This window comes from Hyaloscypha bicolor, assembly GCF_002865645.1.
Source record: "Hyaloscypha bicolor E unplaced genomic scaffold K444scaffold_107, whole genome shotgun sequence".
In the NCBI taxonomy this organism is placed as follows: Eukaryota; Fungi; Ascomycota; class Leotiomycetes; order Helotiales; family Hyaloscyphaceae; genus Hyaloscypha; species Hyaloscypha bicolor.
The window spans coordinates 355,099-377,213 of NW_020194609.1; the positions used below are offsets into that span (position 1 = coordinate 355,099).

The following is a 22,115-nucleotide window of genomic DNA, read 5'->3' on the forward strand; positions in this document are numbered from 1 at the left end:
AGGTCTAACTTATATTATCTTAGTATAATATTTCTTATTTTATTTCCTCTACTTCTTTTCCTTTTATAATTAGCCTCTATTTCTATTACTCCTATATACTATACTAGTAATTATATCTTATAGCTAACTTGTATTCAAGTTACTAGATATATTAGAAATTAATATAAGATACTAAGATTAATACTTATATATCCTTAATATTTTGGCCTTAGGCTTAAGGTATTATAATAGCCCTTTTTTCTTCTAATTTACTAAGCTAATAATTCGTTTTATAAATTACTTCTTAGAACTTTATAAGAATATTACCTAAATTATAAAGTTTTCTATTTTTTCCCTATATTAACTTATTATAAAATATATAAGAGGGAAACTATAATAAAATAAAACCCTATATAAAATATTATAGAATATAAAAAATAACTTAATAGTAAAATAATAAATTAAAAGTATAAATAGTAAAATATAAATAATATATAATATATAAAAGCTTAATTAATTAAATACTTATAAAGAATTATTCTCTAAGTCTATAAAAAAACTAGCTTTCTTATATGATTTCTATAAGTTATATATAAAAGGCTACGGCCTTTACTATATAACCTAAATCTCAAAACTACTAAAATAATATAATTTTTAATAAATATAGCCTATTATATTATACTAGTCTAGTTTCTTAATTTTATAGTTTTATAAAAGTACTAAATAGTAATCTCTAATATCTCTAAATATTATAAGCTATAGAGATACTTGTTTTAATTCTTTCTTAGTTATAGATTAAATATTTTTATTTTAATTCTTTGCTTTAATTAAATATCTAGTATAGTAATTCTCTATTTCCTTTAGTATAAGCTTATTAATTATAGGAAGAGGTCTAGAAAAAGCTATTATATTTGTTTTAATTACTTTATTATTAAATAAATTAATCTTATTTCAGATATTCTTATTACTAGCTATTTTACGGAAAGTATTAAACTAGTTTGCTTAGAAACTATAGTTCTTTATAATAATAATCTTTACTATAGCTTCTAATATAATTATAATTAAGCTTTAGAAACTATAGAAACTATAGAAATAGTTTCTATTAATTAGTTAATATAGGAAATATAAACTAAAGTATAATTTTTTAAAGAAATAAATTAAATAAGCTCTTAAATACTTTCTATAATATACTAATTAGGAAGCTTATTAATATAAAGCCGGGCTTATAACTATTATATATAAAGATTATAGAATAGAAAGTTATATTAGATAATAAAAGAATTAATTAAACTAGCTAGAAAAAAGCTTAAATAAAGTATAAAGCTTTAGGAAATAAGTATATAGATCCTAACTAAATAAAGTAATTATACTAGCCTTAATTTAGTAATTCTTACTATAATAAAAACTAATTAGGTAGATATTATTTAAATCTTTTATAGAATTAAGAAATAGGCGAGCTTTAAATTATATTATAAGTATAAGATCTAGAACTTAAAAATATAATTAGACTATTTCTATTTTAATAATTCAAAGCTAAAAAAAGAAAAGGATCTTAAAAAAGCCTCGGATTTAAATAATTATAAGTTATATACGGGCCTATATACTAGCTTAAGTTCGGGATTATATATAATAATTAGGTAACTATAAATATCTTATTTAAATATTAGATATCTTTCTTAGATACCAGATATTTCTTTTAAATACTAGATACCTCTTTTAGATACTAGATATTTTACTAGTTCTAGTCTAACTCCTACTAGTATTATATATTATAATAACTATAATAATAAACTAATTATAATAATTCTATAAATAGGTATTTTAATACTAGTAAAATACTAGAAATTCTTTAAAAAAAGTACTTTTAATAAAATATAAAAAAGAATATAAAAAACTATATTAGAACTTATTTTATATATTAATAAACTAAAATAAAGACATATTTATTATATAATATATTTAGTTTATTTCTTTTTCTTTCTAAGTTATAATAAGAAATTATTATAAATTTTATTATAAAGCTATTTCTTTTTAGGTTTTATAATAAAATATATAATTCTATATTTATTATTATTAATAAATATATAAAAATAATATAATATATTCTAATTAGTAAAGATATTTTGGCTCTTTAGTTAATAGAGCTATTTATATATTATATTATTAAAAACTTTAATATATTTATAAATATAATCTCTAATAAAGAATCTGTTTTTATAAGTAAATTCTAATTAAATTTATATTTCTATTTAAAGATTTAATAATAGCTAAATATATTATTTTTTTATAAACTAATAAATAAATAAAGAATATAAACTAAATTCTAGAATAGTATTTAAGATATTATATTAGTTATTAATAAAATAACTAGATAATAAAACTTATTTTTATAAAATCTATATATAATAACTTTATATATCTAATAATAGAAATTCCTTTATTTTATATATTATATAAATTTTATCTTAATATTAAACTATATATTAAGAATAATATTTTAGAAAAAGAAATATTAGTAATATAAGAAAAAGTATAAAGAATTTAAATAAAATAGAAAATACTAGAGAAATAATAATAAAAAGTAATAAATATATAAAAAAAGTATTATAATAAAAAATATATTAATAAGAAATTTAATATATATAATAAAGTTATATTTTATATAAAGAATATTTAATAACTATAACTTATTATAAAACTAATAAATAAATATTTCGGTTTCTTTAAAGTTCTAAAAGCTATAGAAATATATAAATAAATATATTATTTAGAATTACTATTATTATATTAGATATATAATATTTTTTATATTTTTTTCTTAGAACTATAATATCTATAAGCTAGTATTATAATAGAGCTAGAACTAATCGAGATTAAAAATAAAAAGAAATTTAAGATAAAATCTATTATAATTTATAAAAAAAAGAAAAAAGAAAAAAAATATCTTATTTATTAGAAAAGCTATTTACTAGTAAATAATATATAGGAACTACTAAATAATCTAGAAAATATAGCTCGAGAATTATAAAAATATTAAGAAAAGAATAATATTATAATATTATTAGCTAAATAGAAATATAAAAAATAAATATTTTTATTAGAAAACTATTAAAAACTCTAATTTTTATATTTTATAAATACTTTTTATTATTTTTATTATTATTCTTATTAGAATTCTCTCGAGAAATAAATAATAAATTAGCTTATAAAGCTATTAGCTATTAATAAAAAATAAGAACAAAATAAACTTATTTAATATTAAAGAATATTAACTATATTATTAAAAGTATTTTATATTTATATTAAGCTAATAAGAATTACTTAACTTATTTCTTAAATTATTAAAGAAATTTATCAGCTTTAAATAATAACTTTAATATAAGAAATATATATAGTTTAATATAAAAAAAGAATAATAATAGCCTTTTCTCTTTCGGGTAAAAGTTAAAAAAAACACTTATATATATTAATAGCTTAAAGGAAATAATTTAATTATATTATATATATTTAAAGAATTTTAGATAATATTAAAATAGGAAATAAAAGAAGAAATTTATAACTTATAGAATTATACTTCTTATTCTTAAAATAATAATAATTATATACTATAATATAATAGGCTCTATTCTCTTAAAAATTATATTATTTTAGTAATTTTAAGATTTTGGTTATATAATAAAACCCGCGGTCTTTTATAAATAACTTATAAAAATTATATAAAAAAGCTAGTTTTCTATAGTTCTAGAAAATAATTTCTTTTTAGTATTTAATTAATTAAGCTTTTATATACTATATATTATTTATATTTTCAATTTATTATTTTATTATTAACTTATATTTTATATTCTAATATATTTTATATAAGTTTTTATCTTATTATAGTTTTCTTTTTATAATATCTAGTAATTATTACTTTTAATATAAATAAGATTAAGAAACTTAGTAATATTCTTAAAATATTAAAAATAATAATAGCGAATTAAAAATATAAAAGTATTAGATAAATAGATAATAATAAGCTAATAAGTATTAAGAGAAGTATTTATTTTAATAAATAAAGAAATAAAAAAGAAAATTAGAAAAAAACTTAAATAAAGTTTAAAAGAGCTTAAAAAAGGCTTAAAAAAATAAGAAATAAAAAGAAACTAGATATAGTATTATAATTAAAAAAAAAGAAATTAGTTAATAAAAAAAAAGGCCTTTTTATAATACTTTTTTCCTAAATAGTAATTATAAATTCAAAACTAGTTCTATATTAGAATTATCTAGAAAATTAGATTAATTTTTCTAAGCTTTTAAGTCTATAGAATAATAATTTATTTATAAATAGAGGCTAAATTAGAATTTATAAACTAATTAGAAAATCGGAAAAGCTTTATATTTAATAATATATATTATATCTATATTACTTTTATAAGAAAGAATTACTAGAAAGAATTTATAAGTTAATTAAATAGAATTAGTAAACTATATCTTTAATTTTATTACCTAATATAATACTAGAATAATTATAGAAAGTCTTGAGAGAAAACTAATAGCTAGAAAAGTTTTAGGAAATTATTTATAAAGCTATTTATAGTTTTTTTAGGCTTCTTGAAAATAAGAGTTTAGAAAAAGAATTAATATAATAGATATATATAATAATATATAAATAAATATTAGATATTATATATCTAGTTTCTTATTTTAGATAAAACTTATAATTAGAATTATACGAATTATATAGAATTATATTTCCTAATTAAATAAAGTATTTTATAAATTTAGCTAAATATTAGAAAATATAGAAAGAAATATTTCTAGTTTTAGAAAGAAATATTAATTAGTTTTTTATTAGAATTAATTCTTGGAATTAGTTATATTTATAAGTATTACTTTTAGCTTATTTACTTTAATTACTTATATATTATTTTACTATTATATATTTTATATTATATTAATATTATTAAAAAAGGATTTTTAGAAGTATTTAAATATTTCCGGAATAAAAATAAAGGCTATAAAGAGATTTTTAATTCTAATAAAGCCTTTAAATTTCCTAATCTTAATAGTATTAAATATTCTATAAATATAAATAATATAGTTTTATATAGATTTTTATATAATTTATCTAAAACCTAATTTAAAGCTTTATATCTATATTTATAAAACACGCTTTATAAATATTAGATAAGGCCTAATAAAAGCCTTATAAAGATATTTATTCTTTTTATTTCTAAAAAGAATAAAGAGCTATATTTTTATATTAATTATTATAGTTTTAATAAAGTTATAATTAAAAATCGATATCTGTTTTCTCTTATTAATAAGGGCTTTAATAAGCTTTTTAAAACTAAAATATTTATAAAGTTAGATCTTAAAAATATATATTATTATATAAGAATTTTTAAAGAATATAAATAGAAAATAGCTTTTAGGATCTATTATAAGTATTTTAAATATTTTTTAATATTTTTTAATTTAACTAATATACTAATTTTATTTTAAATATATATTAATTCTATTTTTATAAGGCTTCTAGATTATTTTATAATTATTTATCTAGATAATATTCTAATTTATTTATAAAATAAAAATAAATACTATAACTATATTTACTAGACATTTATTAGACTATATAAAAATAATTTATTTTATAAATTTAATAAATACGAGTTTAATATTAGAAAAGTTAAATTCTTAGACTTTTTTATTAAAATAGAAAATATTTAAACGGATTTTAAATAAATTCGTAATATTATAAAATAGCTAAAACTAAAATTATTTTATAATATCTAAATATTCTCTAAATTTATTAATTTCTATTATTAGTTTATTTATTATTATTCTTAAATAATTATAGATTTAATAAACCTCTTATAAGAAATAGAGAAAAGCTATAAGTTAGACCCGTTTATATAAATAGAAGCTATAAATATAAGCTTTAAAAAATTAAAGAAATCTTTTATTTTAATATCTATTCTAATCTATTTTGATTCTTTTAAGAAAATTTATATTAAAACTAATATATTAAATTTTATAATTATAAGTACTATTTTTTAATAAGTTAATTCTAGTAATAATACTAAAAAATACTAGTATTTAGTAATATTCTAGTTTCGGAAACTTATTAGAATTAAATAAAATTATAATACCTATAATAAAGAGCTATTTATAATTATTAAAGTCTTTAAATATTAGTATTATTATTTTAAAAAATCTAGATTTATAATTAAGGTTATTAAAGATTATAATAACTTTTAATACTATATAGAAATAAAATATTTTAAGAATTATTAAATATATTAGATAATATATTTTATAATATATAATTTTAATATTATTTATTATTAAAATACTTTAAATTCTATAAATAAATCTAATAGAAAACCTAATTATAAAAATAGTTCTATTAATATAATTTAGTTTCCTATTTTTTAGAATAAATTAAAAAGAGCTTTTATAATTATAATATAAAGATTCTTATAAATATTTAGAAAGTTCCTTTTTTAGAATAAGCAGTATTTAATATTTACTATATTTATAATAGTTAAGAAATAAAATTTATTATAAAATAAATAAATAAATTATTATATAGATTATTTAACTAAAACTTTAATTAAAAATTAAGATATAGAAAAATACTTTAAAGGTTCTATTATTAAAGTTATAATAATAAAGATATCTATAACTTTACTATTTAATAAAACTAAAAACTCTTTAGTTTCCGGAATTTTTAAAATAAATAGTTATAAATATCTAATTCCCTATATATAAATATATATAATTATTAAAAGAATTATAATATTATTTTCTTTATATAAATCTCTTTTAGATATTATTTATATAGTTTAGAAAAATAATTTATAATATTAAAATATTATAAAATAGAAGCTTAATAAGAGAAATACTAAAAAATAAAAGATTTAAAGTTATAATTCAGGTCTTTTAAAATACTATTTAAAAATTATTATATCTAAAAATCCCGCTTTATATTAAGAAGTTATAAAGCTTTATTATAATAATTTATTAATAGAATATTATAAAATTAAAAAAAGTTTTAAGTTTCTAAAAAGATTCTAATATTTATAACTATTATTAAGAATATAATATTTACTAGAAAATTAAGGCTAAAAGATATTTATTATATAGTTTATTTAGTAGTTTATTATAATTTAAAAAGTTCTAGAATAAAAATTCTATAGATTTTATTATAGGTTTATTATTATATAAAAACCTAATAAAAGGTTTTAATTTTAATATAATTCTTATAATTATTAACTAGTATTCTAAAATAGTAAAATATATTATATATTATAAAATAATTAACTTTCTAAAGCTTACTAGAATTATATAAAAATATATTTTCTTAATTTTTAGCTCTTTTAATAATATTATTTCTAATTAAGAAATAGTATTTACTAACTAGTTCTAGTCTATTTTCTATTTCTATTTAATATATAAATAGTATTTAAGTATAGCTTTCTATTTATAACTAAATAACTAAATAAAAAAATAAAATTAGACCCTAGAATACTATTTGAAATATTATTATAATTCTAAAAAGAATAATTAATTTAAGAAATTATTCTTTATAGAATTTATATATAATAACTCGAAATATTATATTTTATAAAATATATTCTTTTATATATATTATAAATACTATTTTTAATTTTTATAGAATTCTAAAAATAGAATTATAAAAGAAATACTAGCTATTTATAAAAGGCTAGAGATTCTATAAATAGAATAGAAAAGACTTTAGAATCTTTAGTATTATATATAAAATAACCGAGAAATCTATTATAATAAATATAAATTAGCTAAATACTTTTTTAAAAAAGCTTAAATATTATTATTAATTAAGAATATTAAATTTAAAACAGGAAAACTTAAATTAAAATTTATAAATCTGTTTAAGATTCTTAAATATATTAGAGAGTTAATACATAAATTAAAACTATTAAGTTTATATAATTATTTATATCTAATTTTTTATATTTCTCTTTTTAAAAAATATATAATAAAATAGAATTAGAAATCTAGTTTATATTTTTCTAGAAAACTTCCGGAATTAGTAAATAATAAATAAAAATAAAAATAAAAAATAGAAACTATTATTAATTACTAATGAGTTAATAGAAATAAAGAGTAATAATATCTAATTAAATAAAAAGCCTAGCTAGATAATTATAATACCTAAGTATCTATTTTTCCTAAGCTTAAAAATTCTAAGAAACTTCTAATATTATATAACTAGAACTATAATTTAGAATTTAGAATTATCTTTTAATATTTTATTAAAAATAAAAAAGATTCTGAGAACCTAAAATAGAAAAATAGGCTATTTTCTTTATAAAAAAAAAGGACCTAGAAAATTAAAAAAGGTCGAAAATAATAATTAAAATATTCTTTTCTTAATTTTTTTTACTTATAAAGGTTTTTAAGGTTTTATTAAAGCTTACTAGAAATTATATTTATATTTTAAAAAGAAAAAGTTCAGAAATAAAAAAGATTTATTATAAATAATCTAGTTATAAATACTTTAAATTAGTAAAACTCTAAATTTTATAAATTCCTATTTCTAAAAATAAGAATATTAAATACTAGTTCTATTTAGAATTTAGTAAAAAAGCAGGAAACACTTTCTAAAATCCGTTTATTTTCTATTAAAATATAATTATATTATAATAATATTAATATAAAGAAATAAGAATAATACTTTAAAGAATTTATAATAGTTATATAAGCTTTATAAAAGGCCTAAACTTTAGTAATTAAATCTCGAATAGTAATAAATATTATATTTTTAGCTTTTAAAATACTAGAAATAAATTATTTAATAATCTTAGAAGAAATAATAATAATAAGATTAATACCTTAGATATAAATATTATAGAATTTCTTTAAGAAATTAGATAAGATCTAAAATATATTAGGAAAACTTACTTTTAGAATACTAATCTAAATTATATTACTTTTAGTATTTTTAAAATATAAAAAAGAGTTTTAGAATTTATTAGACTTCTTTTAGTTTTTAAAAACTTAATTAGTAGGATTTTCTTTATTAGTATAATACTATTTATAATATTATTTAAAATAGATTTTAAAAATTATAATAGTATTTTCCTAGAACTAGTAAGCCTCTAAAAAGCTATAAGAAATCTAGAATTATATTAGTTTTAACTTATTTTAGAGCTAGAAATCTTATTAAAATATAGGATTTAAAATTCTTATTATAATAATTATAATTCCTTTTACTAGAAATAATTATATATAAAATAAAGGAATTAATAAATAAATATTTTAAATACTTACTAGTAATAGAAAAGAAGACTATAAGATTACTTTTATACTTCTAATAAGGCCAAACTAAATAGAAAGATATTATAGAATTAATTAAGAAAATAATTAAAGAAGTTTAAAAAAGATATTAATATTATTATTATTATTAATTAGAAAAAAAAGAAACTTTTTGTATTATAAAAAGGTTCTTTTATAAAAGAGGAGAATTATTTAAATTAACTATTTAGTTTTTATATTATTCTATTTAAGAAATAATATAAATAATTTATATATTTTTCTAAAGATTTATAAATAAACTCTAGAAATCTATAAATAATTTATATAGGTTTTATATATAAATATTCTAATATATAGCTTAATAAATAGTATTAATTTTATAGAATAGTATTTTAGTATTTTCTATTAGATTAATTAGAATATTTAAACTTTAAAATAAAATTATAATTACTAATTAGTATTTATAATTATATTATAAATACTAGTTCTCTTTACTTATTTAGTACTATTCTAATTAGATAATAAATATTCATAATATAGAATTATATTATAAGAACTATTTTATAATATACTAGAATTTTTAATTTAATTAAATTAAATATATTTTTAACTAGAACGAATTAAGGAATTTTAGAAACTAAGATATATAAAGAGAAATATACTTGTAATATATATAGGGCCTTATATAAGACTAATTATATATAATAAATTCAGGAATCTCGGTTCTAGAAAAAAGAAATTAGTAATTTCTAATTCTATTATATTACTCTTATATTTATTAATTCTTAGTTAGTATATATATTAGCTAAATCTTCTATTTATAAAAGATTTCTTTAGACTTCTAAAAAGAAATAAAGATTAGTTCTATAATAAATCTAATATTATATAATCTTTATATTTTACAAATTTATTTATTACTTTATTATTTATTATTAATTACTTTATAAATTATAATATATAAAGGTATTATTAAAATAAATTAATATTATTATAAAGATTATAATAATATAATAATAAGAAAAGAAATTAGAAATAATACTTATATTTATATTTTAATTAATTTAATTAACTTAAGAAAAATAATCTTTATTATAAATACTTAAAAGTATTATATTTAAAGAAATTTTAACTTTAAATAAATAATATTATTATTTTTAATTATAATAAAACTAGTAAAAAAGTTATTTAAAATAAATTAAAGTAAATAAAAGTTTATTTTTAATTATAATAAAACTAATAAAAAAGTTATTTAAAATAAATTAAAGTAAATAAAAGTTAATAATATATAATAAGACTAAATAATTAAATAAAGAAATATTAAGAAAAAATAAAAAAAGGAAATAATTAAATAATAAAAAAATATAACCTTTATAAACCTTAAAAGTAGTAATTAGTTTATATATATATTTTATTTAATATAATAGATATTAAACTTAAAGAAATAAATATTATATTTAAGATTATTTATATAATTAAAGTAATAATATTTAATTCTTAAATTTAAAGTAATTAAATTATTATTTTAAGAGTTAAAATACTGAAATTAAATAAATTTAATTATATAATATTATTTATTAATAATTTCTTATTTTAATTATTATTAAAAAAAGTCATAATTTAAAATAGTATTTTTTATTACTTTTTAAAAATTTATTTATTAAGTTATTATATATAAAAGCCCTTATTCTTATTATTATAATTATTTTTCAAATAATTTTATTAACTTTATTTATTTTATTATTTTTATTTCTTAAATTATATAAAAGCTTTTATAATTTATTCTTTTTTTAAGATTTATTTACTTTTTTTTTAAATATTAAAGAAGTTATTTTAATAGAAACTATTTTTAAAAATAAAGTAATTTTAAGTAATTATAATAACTTTTATATATTTAGTTTTTATATATTATTTAGTTTATATATTTTATTTAGTTTATATATTTTATTTAGTTTATATATTTTATTTAGTTTATATATATTATTTAGTTTATATATATTATTTATTTATTAAGATATTAAATATAATTATTTAATTAAGTTAATAAAAGAATTCTTATATATAAGTTATTATTAAAAAAGAAAAATTATATTTAATATCTTAAATAAGGTATTTATAAATTAACTTATTATTTTCTAGTTAATTATATATAATAATATAAGTAATTTAAGTAATAACTAATTTATTATTATTTTATAGAACTTTAATATATAAAATATATAACTAGTTAACTAAAGACTTAATATAATATAAAAAGAACCTTTTTTTAATATAATAAAGAGAAAATAATACTTAAGTTTATATATATATCTTACTTAATATTATAATTACGGTTTTCGGATATAAGATTATTATTTAATTATTTACTCTATTTTTTAGTTTTTTATTAAGATTAATTTTATTATTTTATATAAAAAGCTTAAACTTTATTTTAGATTTAAATATTTATAAATAATTAAATAAAGTTAATTAAAGCTAAAATAATAGTTTATATATCCTTATTTTAAGTTATAAAGAGAGATAATTATACTTTTTATCTTAGTATATAAGTTATAAGGAGAGATTGTTACGCTTCTCGGCTCAGCGCACGTGGGCCGCCTGCGGATCCGTGCCACACCGCGCACTGCGAAGCCGCCTCGTCGCCATGGAACTATACCAAATCGGGACTCAACTGCATATTAGAGGCGCCCTGCGCCCCCACATCTGCGCCCGCCTTTTTGGTCTCAGCTACAGTATTTCTCTCAGCTGCGAGCTATAAAAGCGATGACCTCTTACTAGCTAAAGCCTGGGTAGCAAGCTTCCGAAATGTTCTTCACCTTGATTTCGAATCTGTTTCGCTATATCATTATGACAAGTTCTAGCTGTCTGTTGATGTGCATGACCTTAGCTTCAATTTGCTACGCCGCCCCACTTGATCTTCGAACTACAGCTTCGTTGCTTTCTCGTCAATCGTTGGATGCACATTGCGCTTTCACAGGCAACTCAGATCTCTATGGCCTCGGTATCCGGGTCGGTATATACTTGCAATGGGTCTCGGCTTTCCTCGCAAACTTGCGTCACGCCGACGCGGTTCAAGATATGCTTGCTACCAACACGATATTCCTAATGGCCCTGTTCATTGCGCTAGCAATCATCACCGCCAACCAGACTGTTCGTGCTGCTGAAGTAGTCATATTGCTTCAACTTTGCTTTGGATTCTTGTTCACCGTTTCTTCGACTTGGGGATTGCGAGTTCGAGCCACATTCACGTCTCCGCCGAATTACGGGGGGCGTATCAAACTCCCGCTACTGGGCTCCACGATTCGGATCTGCCTGGCTACCGCAATATGCATATACAATGTCTGGTTCTGGTTCACTGGTATCGATAAGCTGAACGTCGACCCAACTTGCAACCACGGGGCTTCTTGTTTGCTTCTGTTAATTTATTGAAAGGTGCTCGCGTTTTCTTCCAAATCACAGCAGTTTTGACTACTATCACTTATGGGATGGCTACTTGCTCTGAAATCATATTGTTCGTCTTCAATTGGGTATTCTATGGTATCATGGCTGCCTCGATTGCTGCTTTGGTCGCTTTCCATCAAGATCTACATTCGCATGGCTCTAAACCAAAGAAACGGCATACAGTTAGAGCAATACTCAGATATGCTCCTGTCGTCCTCGGCGGAATTCCCTGGATAATGGTGAACGGAGATTACGAGGTCGGATTGAAAAGACCGCGGTCATGGCTCCTCATCTTGGTCTTAAATGCAATTCTCGTTCTTTCCCTTGCGACACTCGGATCTGCCACCCTAGGTGGAATTTCGGATCTCTTTAATTCTGTCATAAATTTGTTCCGAATCTGCGGAACCAGTCAAAAGAAGACCGCCAAAGCACCACCTCCTACTTTAGTTCATCAAGAGCCACGGAACCAGTCTTCCCCCTCTGTGGGAGGTAATCACGCATCCTATCGCCAAACTATGCAAACTGCGACTGGCAACAACGCCGAAACCCAAGCTTTCAAGGCGGAGACCTATGAGGATGAGACAGAAGCAGACGTACCCAAAGCCCCGTCTCTTCAAGAAACCGATCTACAAGTCGCAATGGCAGTTCCACTTCCCGATTCCGAGACTGAGAGCGTTGCAGAAGTCAGACCCAAGTTGACGTCAACGGAACCACTCGAATTACAGACATCACGCAGTGCTCTCAGTGCTCCCAGTGCTCCCTCGAAATGGTCCAAATTCTTCTCGTGGAAGAAGTTCAAAAAATTCATAAAGAATATTTGGGAATGGCTAGGACACTTGGATTTCTCCAATCACAAATCTCTATATATTCTAACGGTCCTCAACTTAATTTCTCTCGTCTGGTCAGTCCTCGCAATCGAGCTGATGATTAGGTGGAACAACATCACCGAAGTCTACACAATACAGTCAGTCGGTCAACTGATACCATTTGTCATTGGTATCGTGGGGTTCTTGAAATTAGTGCGTGATGTCTCCGTCGAGCGAACAGCACTTTGGATATACAGTGTTATTATGGTGAGTATAACGAAAATCTTCACGCAGCCACCAACAGCAGAGAATAGAGCCTAAAATATGTCAGGAATCCCTCTTGGACTTCGACCGCAGCGTGGAAGCGGACTCTGACCATCCAGTCGATCTCGAAACGTTGAATGCCCAGAAAGTCAGAGGTGGAAGCCAAAAGACTAGGAACAGTCCTGTTGGATTAGGCTCATTTATTTTCTCTACTCTACGAGGTCCTCGCAGCATCGAAGACAAAGCTCTTGCAGGAGAATCATCGCCTATTCTCTTAACGTCCATTGGTGACCAGATAATAACGGTCCTTCAGAAGGAGGCCGATAGATCTGAGGAGTCGATTCGGAGGACTAATGCTAGGTTGGCCTTGTCAATCATGCTTAAAGCCAAGGACACAAACATCGATTCGCAGGAAGGGCTGAGAAAAGCGCAAAAAGAATCTCTAGAAGAGCTTCATAATATCGACATTAACCCCCATGAACTTGCAGTAGCTTGGCTAAAGGAATATATGAAAGCATATGAGAAGTATGTTCTAAAGCGACGGGAGAAATGGAAACAAGAAAAAGCGCGTAGGAGGTTAGGGACCGGGAAGGGACTCGGGACTCGGGAAGCGGGATACGGGAAGCGGGAAAGGTCGGGCTAGGGTCGTCTCAGGGTCGCAGTCCGGGGTTGTTGAAATTGGTACGCTACCATAGCTAGCTTACCAGTCCTTCCAGCACCAGGTTCAACCACTAATTTAGGGTTCTCCACTCTCATTTGTCATGCGTCACTCGCCGAGCTTACCAAGCTTACTAGTATATCGTCATTTTGATTACCTTTAATTTATTAGCTGATTGATAATATATCGGAGAAAGCGGGCTCGGCATTACCGGTATCGCCGAAGGGTAATGGGAATAAATCCCTTACTTTGGACACTTTTCCTCTGTTTTTACAACTCACTCTTCTATATCTAGTCAATCTGCAGTCTGTTAACCTTTAATATATCGATTTTCCATTAATAAATCGATTACTTTCCAATAGGTTCTGAGCCCGGCTAGTGCTTTACTAAGTAATCCGAACGTCACGTGACCTTAGTACTTACTTGTCCATTCCAAAACCATTTCCAAAATCATTAAAATCGTCAATTTTGGTGAATTCCACCCATTAGTTCGGCTTCGCATCAGCAGAATTCGCCAAAAACACAGCCATTTTCGGTTAGAAATTCTCTGTAAAATCTAATATGCCGGATTCCAAAAAATCAACCCATGTTACCTATAAAGGTACCAAAATCGAGCCTCTCTCGGTCGACAACATCTACTCCTGGATGGGCAATGCTATAAACCTCTTTATAGTCGAAGATCTATGGCAATTTGTCGATCCTAATTAAGCTCCTGCCCTTATTTTGTCCCAAAAGGATAATAAAACGATTGCTTATTAATTAGTAATCGCCAGAGCGGTACTAAGTTTACTTATTACTTATGATACCTGGCAATAATTCAAGGAAATCAAGCTCGTATACCTGGTTTGGAGCGAGATTCAAGTTAAAGCTAAATAGCTAAAAGCTTAAAAGAAAGCCCTAAATCTTTAATAAATAGAAACTATTACATTTAATATTACTATAAGAATAGTATAATATGGTAGGCCGTACTCTCCAAAAATCATGTTATTTTGGCGGTTTTAAGGTTTTAGTTATATAGTAAAGGCTGCGGCCTTTTATATATAACTTGCGGAAATTATATAAGAAAGCTGGTTTTTCTATAGTTCTAGAAAATAATTCCTCTTGAGTATTTTAATTAATTAAGCTTTTATATATTATATATTATTTATACTTTATTATTTATACTTTTAATTTATTATTTTGCTATTAAGTTATATTTTATATTTTAGTATACTTTATATAGGTTTTTGTCTTATTATAGTTTTCTTTTTATATATTTTATAATAAGTAATATAGAGAGAATCGAAACTTTATAATTAAAATACTACTTTTATAAAGTTCTAAGAAGTATTTATAAGGCGGATTATTAGCTTAGTAAGTTTAAAAAGAAAAGAGCTATTATAATATTTTAAATATAAGGCCAAAATATTAAAAATATATAAATATTAATCTTAATATCTTATATTAATTTCCGATATATATAGTAACTTAAATACAAATTAGCTATAAGATATAATTATTAGTATAATATATAAAAGTAATAGAAATAAAAGCTAATTATAAAAGAAAAAGAAGTAAAAGAAATAAAAAAAGAAATATTATACTAAAATAATATAAGTTAGATCTTAGTTAGAAATAGGCTTTAGTATTTGGAAATAAAGTTATACTATTAATTTATATATTATTTTTAGTTATAGTAAAGACCGGAATAAAAGTAGTATTAGTTTTAGTAAAAAAGCTTATTTCTAAATCCGGAAAAAATATCTAGAAAAGAAAATATTCTTAATTTCAAATAAAATAATAAATAGGAATTAGAAATAAAAATTAAAAAGAAATTAAAAATAAGAAATTATATAAATAATTTAGAAAAGCTTCTAGAAAAAGAAAAGAATATTAAGTAAAAATAAAAAAGAGAATTCGGAAAAGTTAAAGAAATTAGTAAAATTATATTTATTATTTTTATTATTATATTTAATAATATTATTAAATATATCTAGTTTAGTAAAATTAAAGGAAAATATTATAGGTATTAAGCTAAAGAAATAGAAAAGAAAGTATAAATAATAGAAATAAAACTAGAAAAGCTATTATCTTATTATTATTAATACTAAAACTGGAATCTAAATTATATCTATTATTATTAACTAATTTCTTCTAAATCCCGGTTCCTAAATTAAAAGATATATTTAAATAGAAAATTAGTTCTTTAGGAATCTTATTAATAGAAGTTTTAAATATAAATTTTTTATAATTAATTATAGAAGAAATTATTAAAATTAGTATTACTAAAAACAAATATATATTAATACCGGGTTTAAACCTATTATTTATAAAAGCTTTTAAAATATTATAATTTTAGAAAAATAATATCTTTATATTTTTAAAATAATATATAGATATATATAAGAACTATTATATTTCTAATAATATTAAAAGAAAGAGAATTGTCTATTATATCTCTTCTATTTATAAGAATTACATTAAGGCTATATCGGAATACTATATTAATAACTTAGAAAATTACTAGGAAATTAAATTCTTTAATATTACGATTTACCGCTTTACTAGTAAATTTAGCGTCACGTGACCGCGATGACGCATGCGGCTATAGCTAGTATTTAGAATACCAAAGCTCCTGTACTTAGAGCTTCTCTCCTTACAAGCCTATACCCTATAAGTTTATAGATTACAGGTATTTAAATAAGGCTTTCTAGGCCTCGCAAAAATAAAGTTAGTTACTTTATATAAAATTAATTAAATAATAACATATTCCTTTTCCTTTAAACTAAATATACTTAATAGGAAAGAAGCTAAATAATACTATTACTATTTAATTTAAATATTTATTACATTGCACAAAAATTTCGATTATTTCTTTAGTAGTTATTTATTAGTAAAATGTTCTATAATTCACAAACTTATAGAATATAAGCTCGTTAGTTTAGAATCCTCGGATTAAGAGCTACTCTATTTGCTTTCTAAGCCCAGAGCCCGGTTTCATAATATTTAAGGCTTTACTAAAGGAATTCCGAGAATATAACTAGAAAATACTTAAAATTAGTTATAACTTTTTTAATTAGATTATTATATAAGTCCAGAATAAAGAAATTTCTTTTAAGTCTTATATTAATATATTTAATAAAGTATTAAAGAAGTTATTAAAGAAAAAAGAAATAAATAAAATTATTTAGTATCGAGAATTTATAAAAGAATTATTTATTTTAGTAAAATATTATACTTTTAAAAATATAAATTTTGAGTTTATAAATATTTCTATTTATAAATATAATAAAATATATAAAAAAGTAGTAATATCTTATTAGTATAAAGAAAAGAAATACTATTTTAATATTACTAATAATCTAGATATATATAGATTTAAATAAAAATACTTAAATATAATAGTTTATAATATAGTTCTTAAGCCAGAAAATAATTATTCTTTATTAGTTTCTTTTATTATACTTTCTAAAGCTATTATAAATATAAGTAAAAAAAGAATCCAGCCTATAACTAATTATATAAAACTTATTAAAAGTAATAAATCTAAGGAAAATAATATTAACTAGCTAATAAAAAGTCTAGAAAAACTATTTATTACTATTATAACTTAAAATAACTTATAAAAATAACTTAATATAGCTATTATTATAATATAAGAGAATATTTATAGTTTATTTATATAATCTAATTAATTATAATAGATATAATAGTATTAATAGTCTAACAAATATAATTCGAGTTTTTAGAGAAAATATATTAGAAATTATAATAGAAGTTATAGAAAATACTATAATAGCTATAATAATTAAACTAAAATAAATAAAGAATCTAGATAATTATATTTTAAAAGAAATTAGTTTTAAATATAATTAGAAAATATTATTTAAATTAATATAGTTAATAATATAGATCTAGAACCAAGAAAACAAATTTGCTATAAATATTATAATAGAAATAAAAATAAAAATATTAATCTAAAATATATTTATATTTTTTAATTCTATTATTTACTAATAAAAGAGCTTATAAATCGTAAATATATTTACTAATTTAATAGAAAATAATATAAAGAGCTATTTAAGCCTAGATAAGAAAGTATTTCTTTTTTTTTATTAGTAAATACTAGTAGTTTAATTAAATAATTTCCCAAATCCGAAAAAAAGAATTTAATTATAACTTAAATACTTAATTCAAAAATATCTAGAAATTAATAAAAAATATCTAGTTTACTAAATAAAAAAAGAAAAGGGAATTAGCTAACTAGAATTTATATATAAAAGTAAATAAATTATATATAGAGAATCTAAATAGCTATTTGGTCTTAGAAGAAATTATATTAGAATTATTAATACTTTAGGTTCTAGAATTAATAAATAATATTAAGATTTAGTTATAAATAGTATTTCTATTAATATTATAATAAGTTTCTTATTAAAGAAAAAGAAAAAAGAAATAGAAATAGCTATAAAAGTTTTCTAAAAATAAGCTAGAATAAAAGAAAAGCTATTTTATATAAAAGATTAGAAAAAATATTACTTTAAGAAATAATAAATAAAGAAATAGCCTAGCTAAAAATATAAATATTAATACTTCCGGAAATAAATAAAACGAATTAGAAATCTAATATATTTTTAATTATAATAAATATAGAGTTTTTAAAATTAATAATATTCTAATATAATTACTAAAAAAAAAGTAATTATTTTATTTTAAAAAACTTAAAAAAAAACGAGAATATTTATTAATACTTTAAAAATACTAGATCTAATTATTATATTTTAGAACTTATAAATTAAGAATAATACTTTTTATTTTACTATTTTATAAACAAGAAATACTATTATATTAAATATAATTAGATATATTAGAAAATATATAGAACTAATAACTATAGCTTATATAATAAATAGAATATTTAAGGAATTAGAAATACTAGCTTAGATATCTAATACTAATAGAATAATTTAATTTAAAAATAATAGTATTAATATTCGAATATTACTAATTTATAAATTATTATATAATTTTTATATTTCTAATTTATATTTTAAAGATCTCAAAAAAATATCAAATATAAAGAAATAATTAATATTAGAATTCAAGTTAATATTTTTCCTAAAAAGATTTCTAGAAATATTAGTAAAGTAATATATAATATTATAGATTATTAAATATTTATTATTACTAGAACTAAATTTGAATTTATAGAAATAATAAAGTTTAGAACTAAAGTTATAAATAAAATAAAATATAAAAATATATTTTTCCTAATTAAAAAAGCTTTAAAGATTCTAGTTCTAGCTATAAGTTAAATAAATTAATAAAATATAATAGCTAGTAATTCTTAATAACCTCGAGATAATTACAAGTATTAATTTTTTTATATATTACTAGTTAATCTTACTTTTATATTTCTATTTTCTATAAATATATAGTTTTTATTTATACTAACCTTTATTTCTATTCTTATATTATAGAAGAGAATTAGTAATAGCTACTTTTTGCTTTCTATTTCTAAAAAAGTAAGATTATAATATAATAGTTATTGCCTTCTAAATTAAGATTTATTTAGATAAAGAGTTTTAGATATTTATAGCTATTTTATTTAATATCTTATATCTTCTATTTTAGCTAATCTATTTCTTATTATTTTTTATTTATTAAAGCTCGAAATAGAATCTTTATATATATTTATCTATTTATAAAGAATTATAACTTTAGGTTTATTAAGTATTCTTTAATAGAAAGTACTTATTTTACTATAAGATAAGCTTTTAGGATTTATATCCTATAAATAGTTCTTAAGAATATATTAGATATTAAGATAAAGATTTTAGAAAACCTAAAGCCTAATAAAAAAGGAAATTACTTTATAAAGATATAGCCTATAAAGAATAATTATTATATTAGTATTATTTCCAAGAATAAAGAAATTAATTCTATAACTATTAGTAGAACTTAATATCCCAAATAGCTATTACTAGATATATTAATAAATATTATTTTCTATTTTTATAATAATAAGTTTCTTTATTATAAAAGAGCTAGATAGCTATATATTAGACGAGTTATTAAGTAATTAGCTAATTATATTTTTCAGAGACTTATATAATTAGAAATAAATATTAAAATAACTATATCTTTATAATAAAAATTCTTCTATAATAGATTTTAGTAATATATATTTTCTATCTATAATATTACCTTATTTTAAATTCAGGTAATTAATTTCTAGTCTAGTTATAAAATACTATTATTTTGCTTTTATATTTAACTAATAAAATATAAGTTCTTACTAGAAAAATTACTATTTTAGGAAATAGTATAGGAGGTAATCTTTATTTTATATTATTATAATATATTATAGATAATTTAAATATAGTAGTATTTTTCCCGAATTATATATTTCTATAATTATTTTAGATTAATCTAATCTATTTCTTTATTTTCTTTTCTTCTATATAGGGAAATATAAAGTCCTATATTATAATAATATAAAAGTTTATAAGGAATTTATTATTATTAAAAGAAATAGAACTAAATAATAGATTATAATATAGGTAGTTTATAATATTAGTATATAAATTTTACTTTTCTCTTTCTTATAAGTTCCTTAATTATAGAATTATTACTAACCGTTTTTATAAAGTTTTAAATAAGAAAATTATCGGGTTTAAATAGTATATTAAATGAGTAGAGTAAAGTAGAGTAGTAGGTTCTACTTATACTCTATTTAACTAATTATTATACTACTTATACTTTACTTATATTCTATTTAAGCTACTTATAAATAGTATAAGTAATGTGAGTAGGTACCCACGTAACAGATACACGTAACAGACTAGCCTAATAAGGTAAGCCTCCCGTCTAGTACCGCTCTAGTATTATATCTTTACCTAATTAGGTAGTAGTATTACTTAGTAAATAAGACGGGGGAAATCAAGATCTAAAGAGTATAATTAGTTTATTATTATAAAAAATTAGTATTTAGCTAGTCTTATATAAGCCCTAACTTACCTTTACTAGGGCTATTTAATAAATACCTATATTATTTAATTATTATTAAATAAATCTTAATTTATTATTATTATATAGTAGCTACTTATAACTACTTATACTATTTATAAGTATATACTTTACTTTACTCAAATTTTTAGGACATTACGCTACTTATATTCTACTTATGCTACTTATAAATATTTATGAGTAGTATAAGTAGTATAAGTAGTTCTTTAATATACTGGGTTTGAAAAAGAAATTACTATTATAGCCTAATAGGCAAGGGATTTTCTAAAGTAATATAAGGAATTATAAATATGAATTATAAATAAAATCTAGTAATTATTATAATAAGATAAGATTTATAATAGTAGTAAAAAGCTTATATTAATCTAAAGGCTTTCTAACTAGAAGTACTAGCTACTAGCTAAGTTATATATAGTTATATTATATAACTCCCGAATACCGAATTTGATCCAGAGATCCCTTAGTTATTAATAATATACTTTTAGCTACTAGACTTGTTATTAATCTAGTTAGGGAATTGCTTGCTTCCAGGGCTAGTATTAAAGCTAAAGCCAGTGCCTTTATAGTTGGTATTACTATTTAGTAAAAGAAAATTAGTAAGTATTTCCTTACTATCTAAAACTTCTCTATATAGATCTTTAAGGTACCTAGATAGAATAAACTTATACCCAAGTAGT

At 19.9% G+C, this 22,115-nt stretch overlaps 2 protein-coding genes across 2 annotated transcripts; both read left to right on the plus strand.

The window, feature by feature from the left end:
- The first annotated feature begins 12,070 nt into the window (after nt 1-12,070).
- On the plus strand, nt 12,071-12,879 carry K444DRAFT_614614 (uncharacterized protein). Its single transcript, XM_024880559.1, has one exon. It carries the CDS (start codon nt 12,109-12,111, stop codon nt 12,688-12,690), a length of 582 nt encoding a protein of 193 aa, XP_024734961.1. The 5' UTR covers nt 12,071-12,108; the 3' UTR covers nt 12,691-12,879.
- K444DRAFT_21192 (uncharacterized protein) lies at nt 12,435-14,796 on the plus strand. The gene is made up of 2 exons (XM_024871093.1): nt 12,435-13,775; nt 13,840-14,796. Exons 1-2 carry the CDS (start codon nt 12,747-12,749, stop codon nt 14,413-14,415), a joined length of 1,605 nt encoding a protein of 534 aa, XP_024734962.1. The 5' UTR covers nt 12,435-12,746; the 3' UTR covers nt 14,416-14,796.
- Nucleotides 14,797-22,115: the final 7,319 nt, after the last annotated feature.